Source organism: Tauraco erythrolophus, chromosome 1 (assembly GCF_009769465.1).
Source record: "Tauraco erythrolophus isolate bTauEry1 chromosome 1, bTauEry1.pri, whole genome shotgun sequence".
NCBI classification, from domain to species: domain Eukaryota; kingdom Metazoa; phylum Chordata; class Aves; order Musophagiformes; family Musophagidae; genus Tauraco; species Tauraco erythrolophus.
The window spans coordinates 113,163,521-113,178,692 of NC_141465.1; the positions used below are offsets into that span (position 1 = coordinate 113,163,521).

Genomic DNA, 15,172 nt, shown 5'->3' on the forward strand with positions numbered 1-15,172 from the left:
AGCAGCAAACGCGGCAGCACGGACCAGAAACAACCCGCAGCCAGAGCGCGGCTGCATCGGCCCCCAGGGCAGGCTGAGGCCGGCGGGGCCAGGCTGAGCACCGGGGCTGCACCGGCTCCGCCAGCGCGGCGGTACGGGAGGCTGGAAGTACCACTGGTCAGAAACATCCTCGTTGCGCAACCGGCCACAGCGAACTCTCTTGCCCGGTAAACACTGATCCACAGCGATGCCTGGCGCGATGCTGCTGCTCGGGGGTGAAACCGGGAAACTGCTGACTTGTCACGGCTGCTCACTGCAGCCCCGCGCGGCCCCCGCCGCGGGTACGAACACGGGGCGGGGGGCGGGCGGCGCTCCGACCGTCAGCGGGTCCCGGCGAGCCGCCCCGAGGAGAGCCCGCCCACACGCCGAGAGCTCCCGCCTCGGCCCGGCGGCCCGCCCCGGCTCGGCCGGCAGCGCCAGGCCGCGGCGCCCGCCTCCGTCTTCTCGTCGGCCGCGGCCTCCTGGGAGGGGCGGTGCCGGGCCGGCGCGGGGGCGGGGGCCGGGGGACACTCCTCCGCTGAGGGACGCGGCTGTCCGTCTTCGTCCCGCCTCTTCGTGTCATGCAGCGCCGGCACTGCGTGACCGACGCCGGGGAGCGGTGCAGGGCGGAGGAGAGCGGGCGGCGGGAGGGGGCACTGCCGGTGCCGGCGGGGCAGGTGCGCTGGCGGGGGGGCGCGTTGATGGGGTCTCCCGGGCAGGTCGGGGCTGTCAACAGCCGGGGCGGAGCGTGCCGGCAGGTCGAGTGTTTCCCTTTCAGGTCGGGAGTAATTGCGTTTTGTTTTCTGGTGCACAGGATTGAACCCCAGAGCCAGAAATGAGGAAGGTTTTGTGCGTGGAGCCCGTCATTTTCATCTACATGTTTGCCTATTCCTTGACAAGCCCGCTGGTGCAGCAGTTCATCTACCGGCGGCTGTGGGAGGAAGAGTACAACTCCTCTTTCGTCAGCGATACCAATGTCACTCGCTGCGAGCAGAATAAAAGTAGCCCGACTTATATCAAGCAGAAGGTAAGGGGGGGCGGAGGGCGGGGAAATAAAATCGTAAATAAACTTGCAGCCATTAGGTGCTGTCTCAGTGTAACCTCCTTTTACATAACTTTACTTAATCTTTTATATAACCGTACTTAAACTTTTATGTATAGAAAAGCAGTAGTTTTGTAAACTGCTGTCACTTTACTATCTCATTGCTCTTGGGTTGCGCTGTAAGTAGCTGTAGTGCTTTAAAGACAAAGAGTTGTCTCCAGGAAGATGCTGAGGTAAATCCCTATTTTAATGGGAGCTGAAAATCATCTGAGAGGATCAAGCCCAAATTGGCATTGGCCTGACATTACAACAGGTGCCACTGAAGTCTCCTCCTTCCAGTAGCGGTTGTGCGTATGTTCATGAGCCATCAGTTGTCTCTGTGACTTCTAGTGTTCTTTGTAACTATGTAAAGTTTAGCAAATGTCCTGTAATTTTCAGGAATAAGATCTAGTTTAAAACACATTTATTTCAGAGGACATACAAGAATGAAGTATGGGGGAGATAGAAATAAAAAAAAAAATTGTAATTTTAAAACGTGAAAAAACGTTTAACAGATCCTTGCACAATCAAGTATAATTGGCGATTTACCATTCAGAGTGCAAGTCTGCCTTGCTGAGATCCAAAGGCGTCAAGATGTCAGCATCCCATGGTCAATTACATTCCTCGCACTTTTTCATAGTTCAGCATGCTGGATAGCTAATTGTTGACTGGAATCTCTGCCGTTGCACTTCCAGTGCAGTTTTAATGCGGCGCTTAAGCAGAGCTGACTGTGGGCTCCCAGCAGGAGAGGTGATCATACTCCATTTTCCTTTCCCCTCTCCCCCCGTTTGCTGCCCCCCATGTGCTGTATCTCACAATTCCGAAGTTACAGGTTACAGTTTGGATTTGGTTGGGGCACTGATTTAACAGAAAGCTCATCTCTTTTTCTGAGTTTGTTGCTTTTTGAGTGTTGTTTTTTTCTGAAGTGGTGCACCACTCTGACACATTCTGTGGCCATGTGCTTGCTGTATCTATCATGGGAATGGCAGAGGGAACACATTTCCAGAAGAGGTACAACAGAACCATCCTTGGCAACAACAACTGGCAGTTAGGTTGGATTAGGTGGAACATGAAACCACTGTAGGGTCAGAAAAGTAGATGACTCGGACTGTAAATTACACAGAAGATGGAGTTATGGAAACAGTCAGCTGGCATTCCCTTATGCCGCTGAAAAGGCGGCACTTGAAAATTTTCACTCACATCCCAGATTTCAATCTCTGATGTGCTGCATACGCACAAGACTGAACACCTGAGCTTACCTACTGCATTTGTCATATATAAAAGAATTCTTTTATGGTATATGCTTCCATTGAAGATGACCAAAGTAATAATTCAGGATTTTTAGTGTGGAGTAGGTTATTCCTCATGTGACAGAAGCCAGTCTTTGTAGACAGAATGTGAAAGTAAAAAGGTCAATAGAACTGTAGTCCAGCATGCCTTCTGGGCTGACTCATCAGCCGAGGAAGGTAATGTATGCCAACCATGGAATTTAATTTGGAGGTACTAACCAAGTATTGTCTGAATAACGCTTGTACATTACACCCGCAAAGTGTTTTCTTTAGTATTAGCTCCCCATTTGGTGCTGTGTGTGGGCATTTTGTCCTACAATGTCATGTGTCAATGGAAGGAGCAACTATAAGAAAGCCTTATGTGGTGCATACAGTTCTAGCTGCAGAGCCCATCAAGAAACCTACATTTCACAAACATTTCTGCACTTTGCATTTGCTAGAAACCCACTAAATTCAACCTAATTTTCAAATGGTTATCACCTGTGGTTCAGGATATATTCTTTGTGCAAAACACTGAAGCAGAGTGCTGAATTTCAGCCGAAGTTAAGATAGCATCTCTGATTGTTGTAGTGGTGAATTCACACATTACAGGTTTTTTGGCATAAAGAATACAGAGTATAATTAACTTGATATTTGAGAATATGAATCCTTCAAGACAGTAGTTGAATAATGGCCAACAGAACTTTTTTGTTTCCCTTTCCTGCCAAATTTCCATTCCCTCCATTTCAGTGACTGCCAGCGGGGTGTGAGCTTTTGAACAGTTATGCTCTTGTCTGGATGTCTTGCTTGCATTTCTGATACCACACATGTCACCATAGTGTAAGATCGTAAAATGCTCAAAACACCCATTAATTTCAGTGCAACTCGGTCTCTGTGCTGAGCAATAATCTTGTGTATGAGAAAAACAGCAGATCCTGTAACGCAGTTCCAAGCCCTTTGCTGAGGATATGTGAAGTACGTGTTCTGGATTTTCCAAGACCATCCTAACTCACTTGTGTTTACAGATGCTGCAAATTTTGCTGTCAGGAGTGATCCCAACAGGCCCAGTTTGGCATTAACTTTTAGAACATCTTCCTTAAGAGTTAATTCAGTATAAGTCCTTCCATTTTGAGAACGGAGAAGCTTTTTACTAATCTCACCTATTTCTAAAGAAAATGTAAAAGGAAATTGAAGACAAAAATCACTTGGAGCCTGCAAAAAAGTAGAATATGGTTTAAAATGAATAGTCTTTGTGGCATTGAGGTTAATTATTGCTTACAATTTGAAGGGAATTAGTCATTTTATAATAAAATGTGTTCAAAGGTAATTTGAATACAAGCTGAAGCATTCCAGTCACTGGCTTGGATAATCTTTTTTTTTTTTTTTTAGCTCAGAAAGAGCTGTGTTATTAATCATTAAACATTATTTATCCTCCGGTTTATTTATTATTAAATCCATGCATTTTCCTTTGCTACTCAGTAATAATTTTTCTAATTTTATGAGCCTGTCAGTTTATCATGTCCTGTAGGTTGTTCAGCCTCAGACACTACACTTCTCTATTAATTTATCCTTATATAAGTGAATTGCTTCTTCATTTTCATTCTTTTAATTTTGAAATCTTTGATTTAAGAAGTATTTCTGTCCACCATGAGCATTTTTTCAGAGTAGAGTGAATTTACAGATTAAAAAACTAGACCTTTCTCTTCAAGTTTATGTAGTTCCATTTATCCAAGGGCTGGAGCACCTCTGCTATGAAGACAGGCTGAGAGAGTTGGGGCTCTTCAGCCTGGAAAAGAGAAGACTCCGGGATGATCTTATAGCAGTCTTCCAGTACTTAAAGGGGGCCTACAGGAAAGCTGGAGAGGGACTTTTTACAAGGGCATGTAGTGATAGGACAAGGGGTAATGACTTTAAATTGAAAGAGGGCAGATTTAGATTAGATCTAAGGAAGAAATTTTTCACTCAGAGGGTGGTGAGGCACTGGAACAGGTTGCCCAGAGAAGCTGTGGATGTCCCATCCCTGAAAGTGTTCAAGGCCAGGTTGGATGAGGCTTTGAGGAACCTGGTGTAATGGAGGGTATCCCTGCCCATGGCAGGGGGTTGGAACTAGATGATCTTTGAGGTCCCTTCCAACCCTAACCATTCTATGCTTCTATGATTCTATGATTTTAATAGAGTTACATGATTTTAAAGCACCTGCAGGTTTGGCCTATCATTTTCTGTATTCTTTTCCATTGACTTTAGATGAATATAAAGTGGGCAGTTGAGTGCTTTACACTCTAAATGGAGTTCTTCTGTACTTTTGTCTTTTGGTCTTCTCATTAGTAAACAATAAGTCATTTATGTCAGCAAGGTTATGGACATTTGCAGTGTCTGGATGTGCAGCCACATTCTTTCTGTTGTACACCTACTTCCAAAACAATGAAACCCAAGTCTTTGTTGTTCTATTCCTCCAGTTAAGCACTTCATTATTGTTTGGCAATAATACTTGGATTGTATGGTTAATGTCGGTTGAGATGATATGTTATAACATGTAGTTTTATTTCTAATGTGTTAGCATTTCTTTGACACTCCTGTCTTTGAACCTGATTATCTTAGTAAAGAAGCAATGCCTGCAACTACATAGAGTTCTCTTTGTCAGCAGGGGAGGAGTTAAAGATCAGAATATAATTTTCCGTCTTGGTTTTTTCAGTCTTCATGGTTTTGACCCTTCCAGGGTGACTATAGTGCTAGCCAGTGGACAGGACATCATGAATCCTAAGGCAGTCAGAAGCCATAAGGGAAGAGAGTAAAAGACTCCAGAGTGCTGGGATCTTGAGGGCCTCAGGGTCAGTAGAATTCTCTTCTTGCAATAGAACCTGGTATCCTGTAAACAAACAAAGAGATTGAACTAGAAACTCGTAGTCTTTCCCTGTAAATACAAATACGAAGTTATAAAGCATTCAGCAGCTTTTAAAATTGTCCAAAGTAGATTCTTGGAAATTCCAGGTTTTTTTCATCTTTTGGGTGCTACTCAGTGGGGATTATGTTAGCTACAGAGGAAACACCTGAAACATGGAATATAGATGTCTTGAATACAGGCTGAGAATGGCTTGGGAAGACTACACGGCTGTGCCTGTTACTGGCTGAAGAGTGCAACCCCTGCCCAAGTCAGTGTGATACCTCAGAAAACTTGAAGAAAACTTCACTCACTGCATCTGAAAGTTTATCTTACAGAGTATAAAGGGTTTGTGCGAATGAAGTTACTTCCTTTTCCCCTGCTGCTCTTCTGTCTGACCAGGTGTTTGTCTTTGAAAGGGCTGTTGTGGCTGCTGGGTGTCTAGCCTGCATCGATATATGAAAAGCAAGACCTGAATTAGCTTGCTGAGCATCATCTAGCAGCTGGCTTCATAACAAGATAGTCTTATTTTTTAATTGACTTTTCTCTAGTTCTTTTTTCTACAGCCATTCATGTTCTGTTAACTGGGTGGTTTTCAGCTACATTTGATCTTTATACTTCTATTAAAAAGAACTCAGAAATTTTCCCATAATGAGTGTTTACAGTTTATTGTCATAGTGTTACCTGCTGTTCCTTAATGTGAATACCTGCTGTAGCGTATCTATAGAGAGATCACTGATTTGGACAGTTCCTGAGCCCAGAGCTTTCCAGTGTTTAAAAAAGTAGTTACTTCATATATCTGTGAGTTGGTATAATTTTTAATGCTGTGTTTCACATTTGTGGTTGTTATTATTATTATATTATTATTATTATTATTAACGTTGGACACTGGGATGTCAGAGCAAATCCTGATCTGTTTACTTCTACAATGTGATAGTCAGTGAATTGTTTCTTTGTAACCCTCTTGGTAGGATTATTTAGGAAGAAAAATTGTCTCCTGTGAGTAGGGAGCATGGGGTGTGTTCCTCAATCAAAGACTGGTTTACTATGGATTTCTGAAAGGTTAAAACAGGCCCAGTATCCTTTTGCCATACCCTGTACTGAAGGAGACACTTACACCATAAGCACCCACTCTCGTAAATGCATGTTCAAACGAATTGTTCTCATGTCTCCATTGAAACTTCTCTGTCAAGAGTACTAGTAAGACTGTATCTTAAGAAATAAGTTCTGGCTTAAAGTGTAAGAAGGGATGTTTGAAGAATATTGAAGGTAAAATTACAAAAGCAAGAGTCTTTGAATATGCAATTCCTTTGTGTTATCGATTACTGTAATATAATGCATTCTTATAAACATATGGGAATGTAATGTACTGTATTTTGTTATAGCATAATATATTAGCATGTCCTATAATGTAAAAAGGGACTTTTTACAAGGGCGAGTAGTGATAGGACAAGGGGAAATGGCTTTAAATTGAAAGAGGGCAGATTTAGATTAGATATAATCTAATATTAGATTCTTCCAGTACCTCAAGGGGGCCTACAGGAAAGATGGGGAGAGGCTGTTCAGGAGGGCCAGTTGTGATAGGACAAGGGGTAATGGTTTTAAAATAGAGGGAGGTAGATTCAGATTGGATATTAGGAAAAAATTTTTTACCATGAGAGTTGTAGAACACTGGAACAGGTTGCCCAGAGAGGTGGTGGATGCTCCATCCCTGGAGACGTTCAAGGCCAGGTTGGACGAGGCCCTGAGCAACCTGATCTAGTTGGAGATATCCCTGTTCCTTGCAGGGGGGTTGGACTAGATGACCTTTGAAGGTCCCTTCCAGCCCTAACCATTCTATGATTCTATGATTCTATGATTCTATGATTCTATAAGGAAGAAATTTTTCACTCAGAGGGTGGTGAGGTACTGGAACAGGTCGCCCAGAGAAGTTGTAGATGCCCCACCCCTGGCAGTGTTCAAGGCCAGGTTGGATGAGGCTTTGGGCAACCTGGTGTAGTGGAGGGTTTCCCTGGCCATGGCAGGGGGGTTGGAACTAGATGATCTTTGAGGTCCCTTCCAACCCTAACCATTCTATGATTCTGTGATTCTATGTTATACAAGGATCTTGTATATATTATGTTTTATAATAACATATTTTATAATTACAAACATGTACTGTGCCATACATTATATTACATGCTAATCATTATGTAAGCGTATTATTATGGAATATATATTTTAAATTTTTTAATAATGTATTATAGTACTTACAATTATTTTTGTTTTCTCATTGCAGGAAGTTCAAGGAAAAGCCTCTGTTTTTAATATGGAGTTGGACTTAACCGGGGCAATTCCCAGCCTGATAGTTGCCTTTGTCATTGTAGCTAATGGGGACCGCCAGGGACGCAAAAGGTCTTTAGTTTTACCGTCAATGGGAAGTTTGATTGGTGATATTTGCCTCACCATAATATCATATTTTTCCTTGTCACTCTCTATCCTATTTGCGGTTGCATTTATTACTGGACTGTTTGGGAGTATGGCGGCTTTCCTTGGAGGAGGCTTTGCTTTTATAGCAGATGTGTGTCACGATGAGAAGCAGAAGACAACGCGAATAGCTGTGGTGGATTTGATTTTTGGACTTGTATCTGGATTGGCAGGACTGTCATCTGGCTACTTTCTAAGAGCAGTAGGCTTTACGTGGACATTTGTCACAGCATCTCTGCTTCATGCCTTTAACATTATCTATATTATATTTTTTCTGGAAGATACAATAGGCGTATCTGAATGCCAGCACCAGGCACCAGAATCTTTTAAAGAACTTCTGAGAGAGACATTTTCTGGAGTGTACATGCTTTTTAAAACTGCCCCTTATAAAAAGAGGATTTTAATAATTGTGTTACTTTTTACATTTATGACTTATTTGTTTGCTACCATTGGTGGGAGTTCACTTTTTGTACTATATGAACTGGATGAGCCACTCTGCTGGAATGAAGTGTACATTGGATATGGAGCAGCTATGTTCACTTCTGTCTCTCTGACCAGTTTTTTAGGAGTTTACTTATTTTCTAAATGCCTCAAAGACATTTATATTGTCTTTATCGGGATATTTTCTCACATTGGAGGAATGGTCATGGCTGCCTTTGCCAAAACTACCCTGCTCATGTTTTTAGGTGAGTTCACAATCAGTTGTTCCATGTTCAACAATATATATGAAAATACTGCTACGTTATCTGCAGTGAGTGCAGTTGGTAGATATTGCACGTATTGTGCTGAAAGGGTCATAGAGAGGTAAAATATACAAGGTTGTGTCAGACTGACTTAGGATTTAATTAAAAGATGAAGTATGTGGAGAGAGAATGGAATTACTTGCTTATGATTTGGTTTTAGCACCATACAGATATATTGAATTTATTAATTTCTCCGTGCTTGGATTATTGTGTCTCAGTACGCTTCTAGATTGACTTTTTCTATTGCCTTTTACTATTTGGGGAACTAAGAATTCAAAAATATGTGACTAATTAATTTGCGATGTGTTTGTAAAATCCTGGATTTTTATTACTTCAGTATCTCATGACTGATTCATTGGTTTACAGTGAGAGTGCCAGCTTTGCTCTGCTTTATGCCTATTCCTGTTCTTCGATCCATGCTGTCAAAAGTGGTTCTCGCTAGTGAACAGGGTGAGTAGAATTTGTTGTTAAACAATACAATAGTGAGGATATTTCAGAACAGAAATGCACCGATTACCTTTAAACAAACAGAGATGTACTGGTATTTTAAGACTGCTTTTCTTTCAAGTACTATATCATACGACCCTATGTGATTATATTAATAGCTTTTGATTCTGAATTTAATATAAACAACATTGTGTTTAAAAACTGCTGCAAGTTTCAACCTTCAAAGGAGGTATTGCTCTAAAAACAAAGACCATGAAGAACTTGAAGCAGAGGAATGCTCAAGATTTATACACATACAATTTCACAAGTGCTTCTACATTCACAAGATTTTGATATGTAGAGAAGGATATATTTGTGCTATTGCATCAATGTCACACTTAATAGTTTAGAAAGGTAAGCAGTAGGTGGGCAACCTTCAAAGTACTTGAAAACAATTTGACTTGGATACTGACCTATGTACCTGGCTTCACAGATGCCTGTGGCTACTTAAACGTGTTCCAAAAGATATAATGTATTACTTCTCAAAGCCTTTTCCTTATAGAACACAGAAAAAAGCATGTCAGGCCAGGATACTAGAGCAATATGTGGCTCTAGTATCCCATATTTTGCTTTTGGGGAGCATTTGCTTTCTAGAAGCATTCTCCTGAGTTGTTTGGTTTTAGACATATCTTTATACGTTAAACCAAAGATCTCTTTGTACTTAAGTATGCTAACATACACCTTTGGTTTTGAAGTTTCTTGGCATTCTTCAGGGCTTTGGCAACTTGAATAGTTTGATGCTGGAATCAGGTTGCCTCTTGTCATCTTTTTCTGCATACCTATTGTGATTTTGTTTATGGTCCCGTGAATATGAATGCAGATTGGGAAAATGTGTTCAACAAGACATTGATGGGATAGACTGGCACCCCAGTGGGTGGCAGTTCAAAAAAGGTTGCTTCTTTCCTTTCAGAAATGAGGAGTTGGTTATGTGGTGAACAAACAATCTTTGTTGGATCAGAGCCTTTTCTGCATATAAGAGTGAAGATTAGAGAAGGAAGAAAAATAAAAGGGAAGAGTGAGAATTGAGAGGAGAATTGGAAGGTATAAAGGATGGAGATGTGTGGAACATGGTTAGTGAGGATGAACAGTTTGAACTTCACGTGATAAGCAGATTCAAGAAAGTAGGTACGGTGATAGCATAGTAGCACAGAAAAGTAGTTTCCATGAGCAAAACGTTGTGGGATTTTTTCATTTAAAAAACAAGTCTTTTGTAGGCGTCCTCACAGAAGACACTTCTATAGCAAAGACATACGATACTCTGGTGCTAGTTAGTAAATACTTGTTAAAATACTGTAGATAGCTTGATCTTTCAAAACAAATTTAAAAACTTTAATATTTTGAAGGGGTTTTGGGTTTATTTTGTTTTGTTTGTAATCCATCCCTTTGTTTTTGGCAGGTGCTGTGTTTGCTTGTATTGCCTGTTTAGAAGTTGTGACCGGCACTATTTCACTTTCAGTTTTTAATACTCTCTATGCAACTACTGTTGCATGGTTCTCAGGCTTTAGCTTCCTCGTATCGGCAGGCTTTTGTCTAATCCCACTGTCTGTCCTATGGTAAGTACAGATCAGGAGGGTGCTTCTGACTGCTTTTACTGGTAATTTCTCTTTTGACGTGAGTTGAAGCTGAATGGTTTAGGGCTGTAGTTCTCAAACTTCAGTGTTTTCTAGTGTGCTGGCCTTATTTTGTGTGTAGCCTTCCCTCCACTTCCAGCTTCCACTCAGTTCAGGAACTGCTTATATCTAGCAAGCCTATGGAAGGTACAGGGATCTGCTAGGATTGGGGCAGAGCTGAAATGAGGGGACATGGCAGTGTCTTCCCTGGGGGGACTGGATAGGAGAGAAGGAGCCCGGGCTATGGGGGTCTGCTTTCTCTCGGTGGGGCTTGTGACCAGTCTCTGTGAGGAGTAGCTCCGCAGTTGCCAGTAACTGTAGTCTCTTGTTTTTTTCTCTCTTCAACACCTACTCCCCTGTACCTTGCTGGAGTTTTTCCATCATCAGCCTTGTCAGGGCCTGATCCAGCTACCTCCCCTCAGGTCCGTGCTGTGAACTTGTCACCTGTTTCTCCCAAACTGAAATCTACCCTGAACGTACTACTAGTGCGATACACTGTGCCCTTGACTGCATGAGGTGTCTTCCCTGGGTTTGAGACCTTTACACATGTCCCTGAGGAAAGCCTTTGACCAAGAACAAAAATAACGAATCACTCAAAAGGCAGGAGCTTAGTTTTGCAGTCTGAGCTCTTTTAGATGCTAATGAGCATTGTAAACATGACCAATCAGCCAGTGAATTTAATGAAAAGTTATCCATCCCAGTCCTTCGTTATGGATACCTTGTGACCTACTGCCATCAAAATCTGTTAGAGATCTGCACTAACTTTAAGCCCCATATGAATAAACCTCTACACGTTTAAAAAACAGGCCTCTATAGCATTTGCATCTAGTCATACCTGGTGACCATCTAGTAATACTGACAGTGAATTGTCATTATTCGCAAAAGCGAAGTTCACTTTACATTATTTCCAATATAAATTATGCCTTTTTAGGACGCTGGAGCACAGATCTAAATGACGGATTACTTTTCATTAGATAGATTTATAGTCAGGGGAAAAAAAGCTGGTTTTCTTAAGAGGGTGGTACTCTTGCTGGAGACTTCTATCTTTTTTCTTAATGCTTAAGCTTTCCCTCAGTCACCTTTTATCTCCACATCAGCTGCATTTAAAGTTTTAAATAGGAAGTGATAATGCTGTAGATTTAGAACATTTCACATAATTTCAAGTCTTTGCTTGCCTGACTACAGTGTTTTACACAGGCTATTCAGAGAAGCTGCACTAATGGTAACTTAAGACTAAGGTAGCAATGGGTCTCAGACCTGAGGGAATTGAAGCAAAGGGGTCTTGTGTGTGAGTGGAGAGTACTTTTCAGTAAAGTAATAAAAAAGTGAGGAATTCAGTTTTATTAATAAAAACCCAGTAAATACTTGTTTTATTGAATATTAGTTTTGGTTTACTTTGGTGTAGAGAAAGTTTGTGTTAAGAAAGCACTCTGTTCTGTGCAAAAGGTAACAGATATTCACCATCATTATAGTCCGTCCTGCAATCAGGACTGTAGTCCATCATTACTGTAAATTTTTAAAAGTTATTTTTCTTTTCCTTCTGTCATTAGTGTCTCAGATATCTCACCCTTCGAACAACCTTTCTCTTGAGAGTGTCATGCAGTGTTACTGTTTGAGAGCAGAAAAGGTGGTTGTTCCAGTCTGCAATAAGTCGGGCACAGTAATTTAGTACTTACCAAAGACAGCAGTAATGATATTGTCTATCTTGTGTAATAAGGCAAGTATGATCATTGCTTTTGTTTACTAAGATACATCAGCAGCTTTGTGCTGCCACGGAAGGCGGCTGTAACAGAGCTATCTGTGTGTGTGTTGGTGCTGAATCAGCATGCTACAGTTAACTCTCCCGGCTAAAGAGATCTGTCTTATCTGTGTCTTACAGCTGGCTTCTGTGCACGAACTGGAACAGGGAGGACTTGGCTCTGCTTGTACCTGAAGAAGTATCCAGCATAGAGAGCGCTGATAGTTGAACAAAGGATTCACCTACCTAGCTTTTCTAGCCTGACATGCGGTGGCAGAGACCATTATGTCATACAGAGACCGTAGAGAAAACACAACAGTTGCAGATGCAACCTCAGAGCGGCCCGGCAGCAATAAGCACTAAATTGGTAGCACTCTTTATCCAGTCTCTTTTTAGCACTTAAATAAAGCTAGCTCTTATACTTAACTATGCAAATAGGCTGGCAATGGAGATTTTAATGCTGGTTTCAGTGTGAAGAAAAAATAAAGTAGGATGACGCTCTCTTTCCACTTACCCTTTCACAAGTTTGAGCGTGCCAGCTGTGGATTGTGATACATCTTGTGTCATTGTAAGTGGGGCGACAGAGATAAGCCTATCAGCTCAGAAGGTGCTGGCAATTCTGCTGAAGCCAGTGGAGCTCGTGCCAGCTGAGGATGTGGTCCACTGTGTACATCTTAAAAGGCCTGTCTTAATGGTGAAGCCCCCAAACCTGTCTAAAATTACTAAATTAAAAGGTACTTTTTTCAGAAAGCAACCAAACTGGAGGCAGTACTTGCACCTGCTGTAAGCAGACTTACTGCTCTGCAGTTAGCAGAGCGTGTTTGTGCAAGTTTAACGTATGATGCGTGGACCTTGCTTGTGACTTAGTTCTTAAAATGGATTTTCACACAGAACCGCCATACTTCACAAATTTCCAGCTTGCAGTGTAAAGTTAGGCCTGTGCCTACATTTTGCAGAGGCCATATTGCACTTTATCATTTTCCATATATTAGGTACTACATAGAGACACCTGGGTTTTGTCCCATAGGTATTTCTTGTTTCCTAGTTAAGTTGGCTGTACTTAGGTTAAATGTTTCTTCTAGTGAAAGGCTGTAATAGCATTTTTTAGTGGATCTTTGAATTTTTTTTAATAAACCTGAAATGAGGTCACCCAACCTGAATCACGCATCCAGTCATCTTGCAATGAATGCAGCATAGTTTGTGAGTACTTGAACAGCATTTCTTGTCTACAAAGCACTTTACAAATTAAGCTATGAAGAACATCATTCCATAATAGATACAATTGTTGCAGAGAGAGAAATCAACAGAGAGGACGAGTGACTTTCCCAGGGCCACAGTGCCAACTGGCAAGACTGACAAAATTAGAAATCGGTTTCTGCATTGGCTCTTCAACTTTTTGATTGAGATCTTTAAGCAGAAATTATCCCAAGTATTCACTTCTGGAACATACAGCATAGGTGTTAAGGACCATTACCATGTGTTCTTTTTCAGAGAGAGTTGGACAGCTAATACTGTTCTGATCCCTGAAAGTACAGGTAGATTGGATGTGACTCTCTTCCCCCAAAACAGATGAGGTAGAGAAAACAAAATAAAGTGGCTGACATTCACAGAAGGAAAACAACTGTGATGCAGGAACTGACTTCACATGCACACAGCATAGGATGAAAATGATGACAGACATAGCATATGCTGTATAATCAATGATCTACTTACAGCCATTAGTATCCATCATATGAACAGAGTAGTTCTGCAGAGCTGCTTAGCAGTAGTCCACCAAAAAAATTACCACCACATTGTGATACTATTGTAGATCCTTTTTATTTGAACGACAGCGTTGTTTCCAAGCCATGTATCGTGATCATCAAGAAGTTTGGAAGAGGGTTCAAAGAAGGTAGAGGAGAGTTTATACTATCCAGGAGACCTACCCATCATCGGTGAAAACAGTTTGGTTTATCCAGGACAGAGGGAATTAATATTTACACAGCTAACAGCTACAGCCAGCTCTTACACTTCTGTCTTGTACTACCAAGGCTGATGTTGGCAATTAAAGATAATTAGCTTTTCCTAGCTAGTTTAGACACTAGCTAGTAAATAAAACCACTCAACTCTCCTCCCTTGAGGTGCCAAAGTTGCTGCCAACTTGTTGGAGAAGTGAGCCGAGTTCTACAATAATCAGTGGGTCCAAGACATAATGAGTACTTGTAGAGAGATTAAGAAAACACTGATGCAAAGGATTTCAGCACAACGATTACATTGTCTTCCTTGCCTCTTCATTAGGCAGTTATGTAAGGCGCTATGAAATTAACTGTTTCACACAAAACCACCTGGAAAAAAAAATTAAGAAGAAAAGGTGCGTGCCTTCACATCCTCCTCTTCAATGCACACCTCTGCTGGCACTTGGAAGGTGGCAACAAAACAAGCCCCTTCCACAGTGGCATTGCGTCAGTCCACTTGCAAACAAGCATGTACACTTTGGGAATAGCTTTGTTATGGTTTGATTTTGCTGTACAAAGTACTTTCTGTTTGCAAAGTATTTCTAGTAGACACAGCATTTAGAACTGGCTGCAAGTTTAAGTCAAAACACATGAAGGATATGAACTGTATTTTTTGAAGTGCCTAGCACAGTTCAAGTTGAGGAAACCACAGGTACTAAACTAACATGCTTCAGATTATTAAATTAAAATCTTTCAAGTTTATAATAGTTGCTCTATTTGTATATAAATGCAAATTATTTTGACAGAAACACATAAAGAAGTTTGTTTTTTAAACTCTATGTTGTATTTCTAGTTCTTGCTTTGTTTTTTGACAAACAGCCAATGGGATGACTGGTGAAATGTTTATGTAAACAAAAACAGCAGCACTACGGTATCATCTATTTTTTGTG

At 41.3% G+C, this 15,172-nt stretch overlaps 1 protein-coding gene across 1 annotated transcript; it reads left to right on the forward strand.

The window, feature by feature from the left end:
- Window positions 1-662: 662 nt before the first annotated feature.
- SLC46A3 (solute carrier family 46 member 3) lies at window positions 663-15,030 on the forward strand. The gene is made up of 6 exons (XM_086621197.1): window positions 663-695; window positions 833-1,045; window positions 7,524-8,397; window positions 8,821-8,904; window positions 10,337-10,493; window positions 12,430-15,030. The coding sequence occupies exons 2-6, from the start codon at window positions 854-856 to the stop codon at window positions 12,515-12,517; spliced, it is 1,395 nt and encodes a 464-aa protein (XP_086477323.1). The 5' UTR covers window positions 663-695; window positions 833-853; the 3' UTR covers window positions 12,518-15,030.
- Window positions 15,031-15,172: the final 142 nt, after the last annotated feature.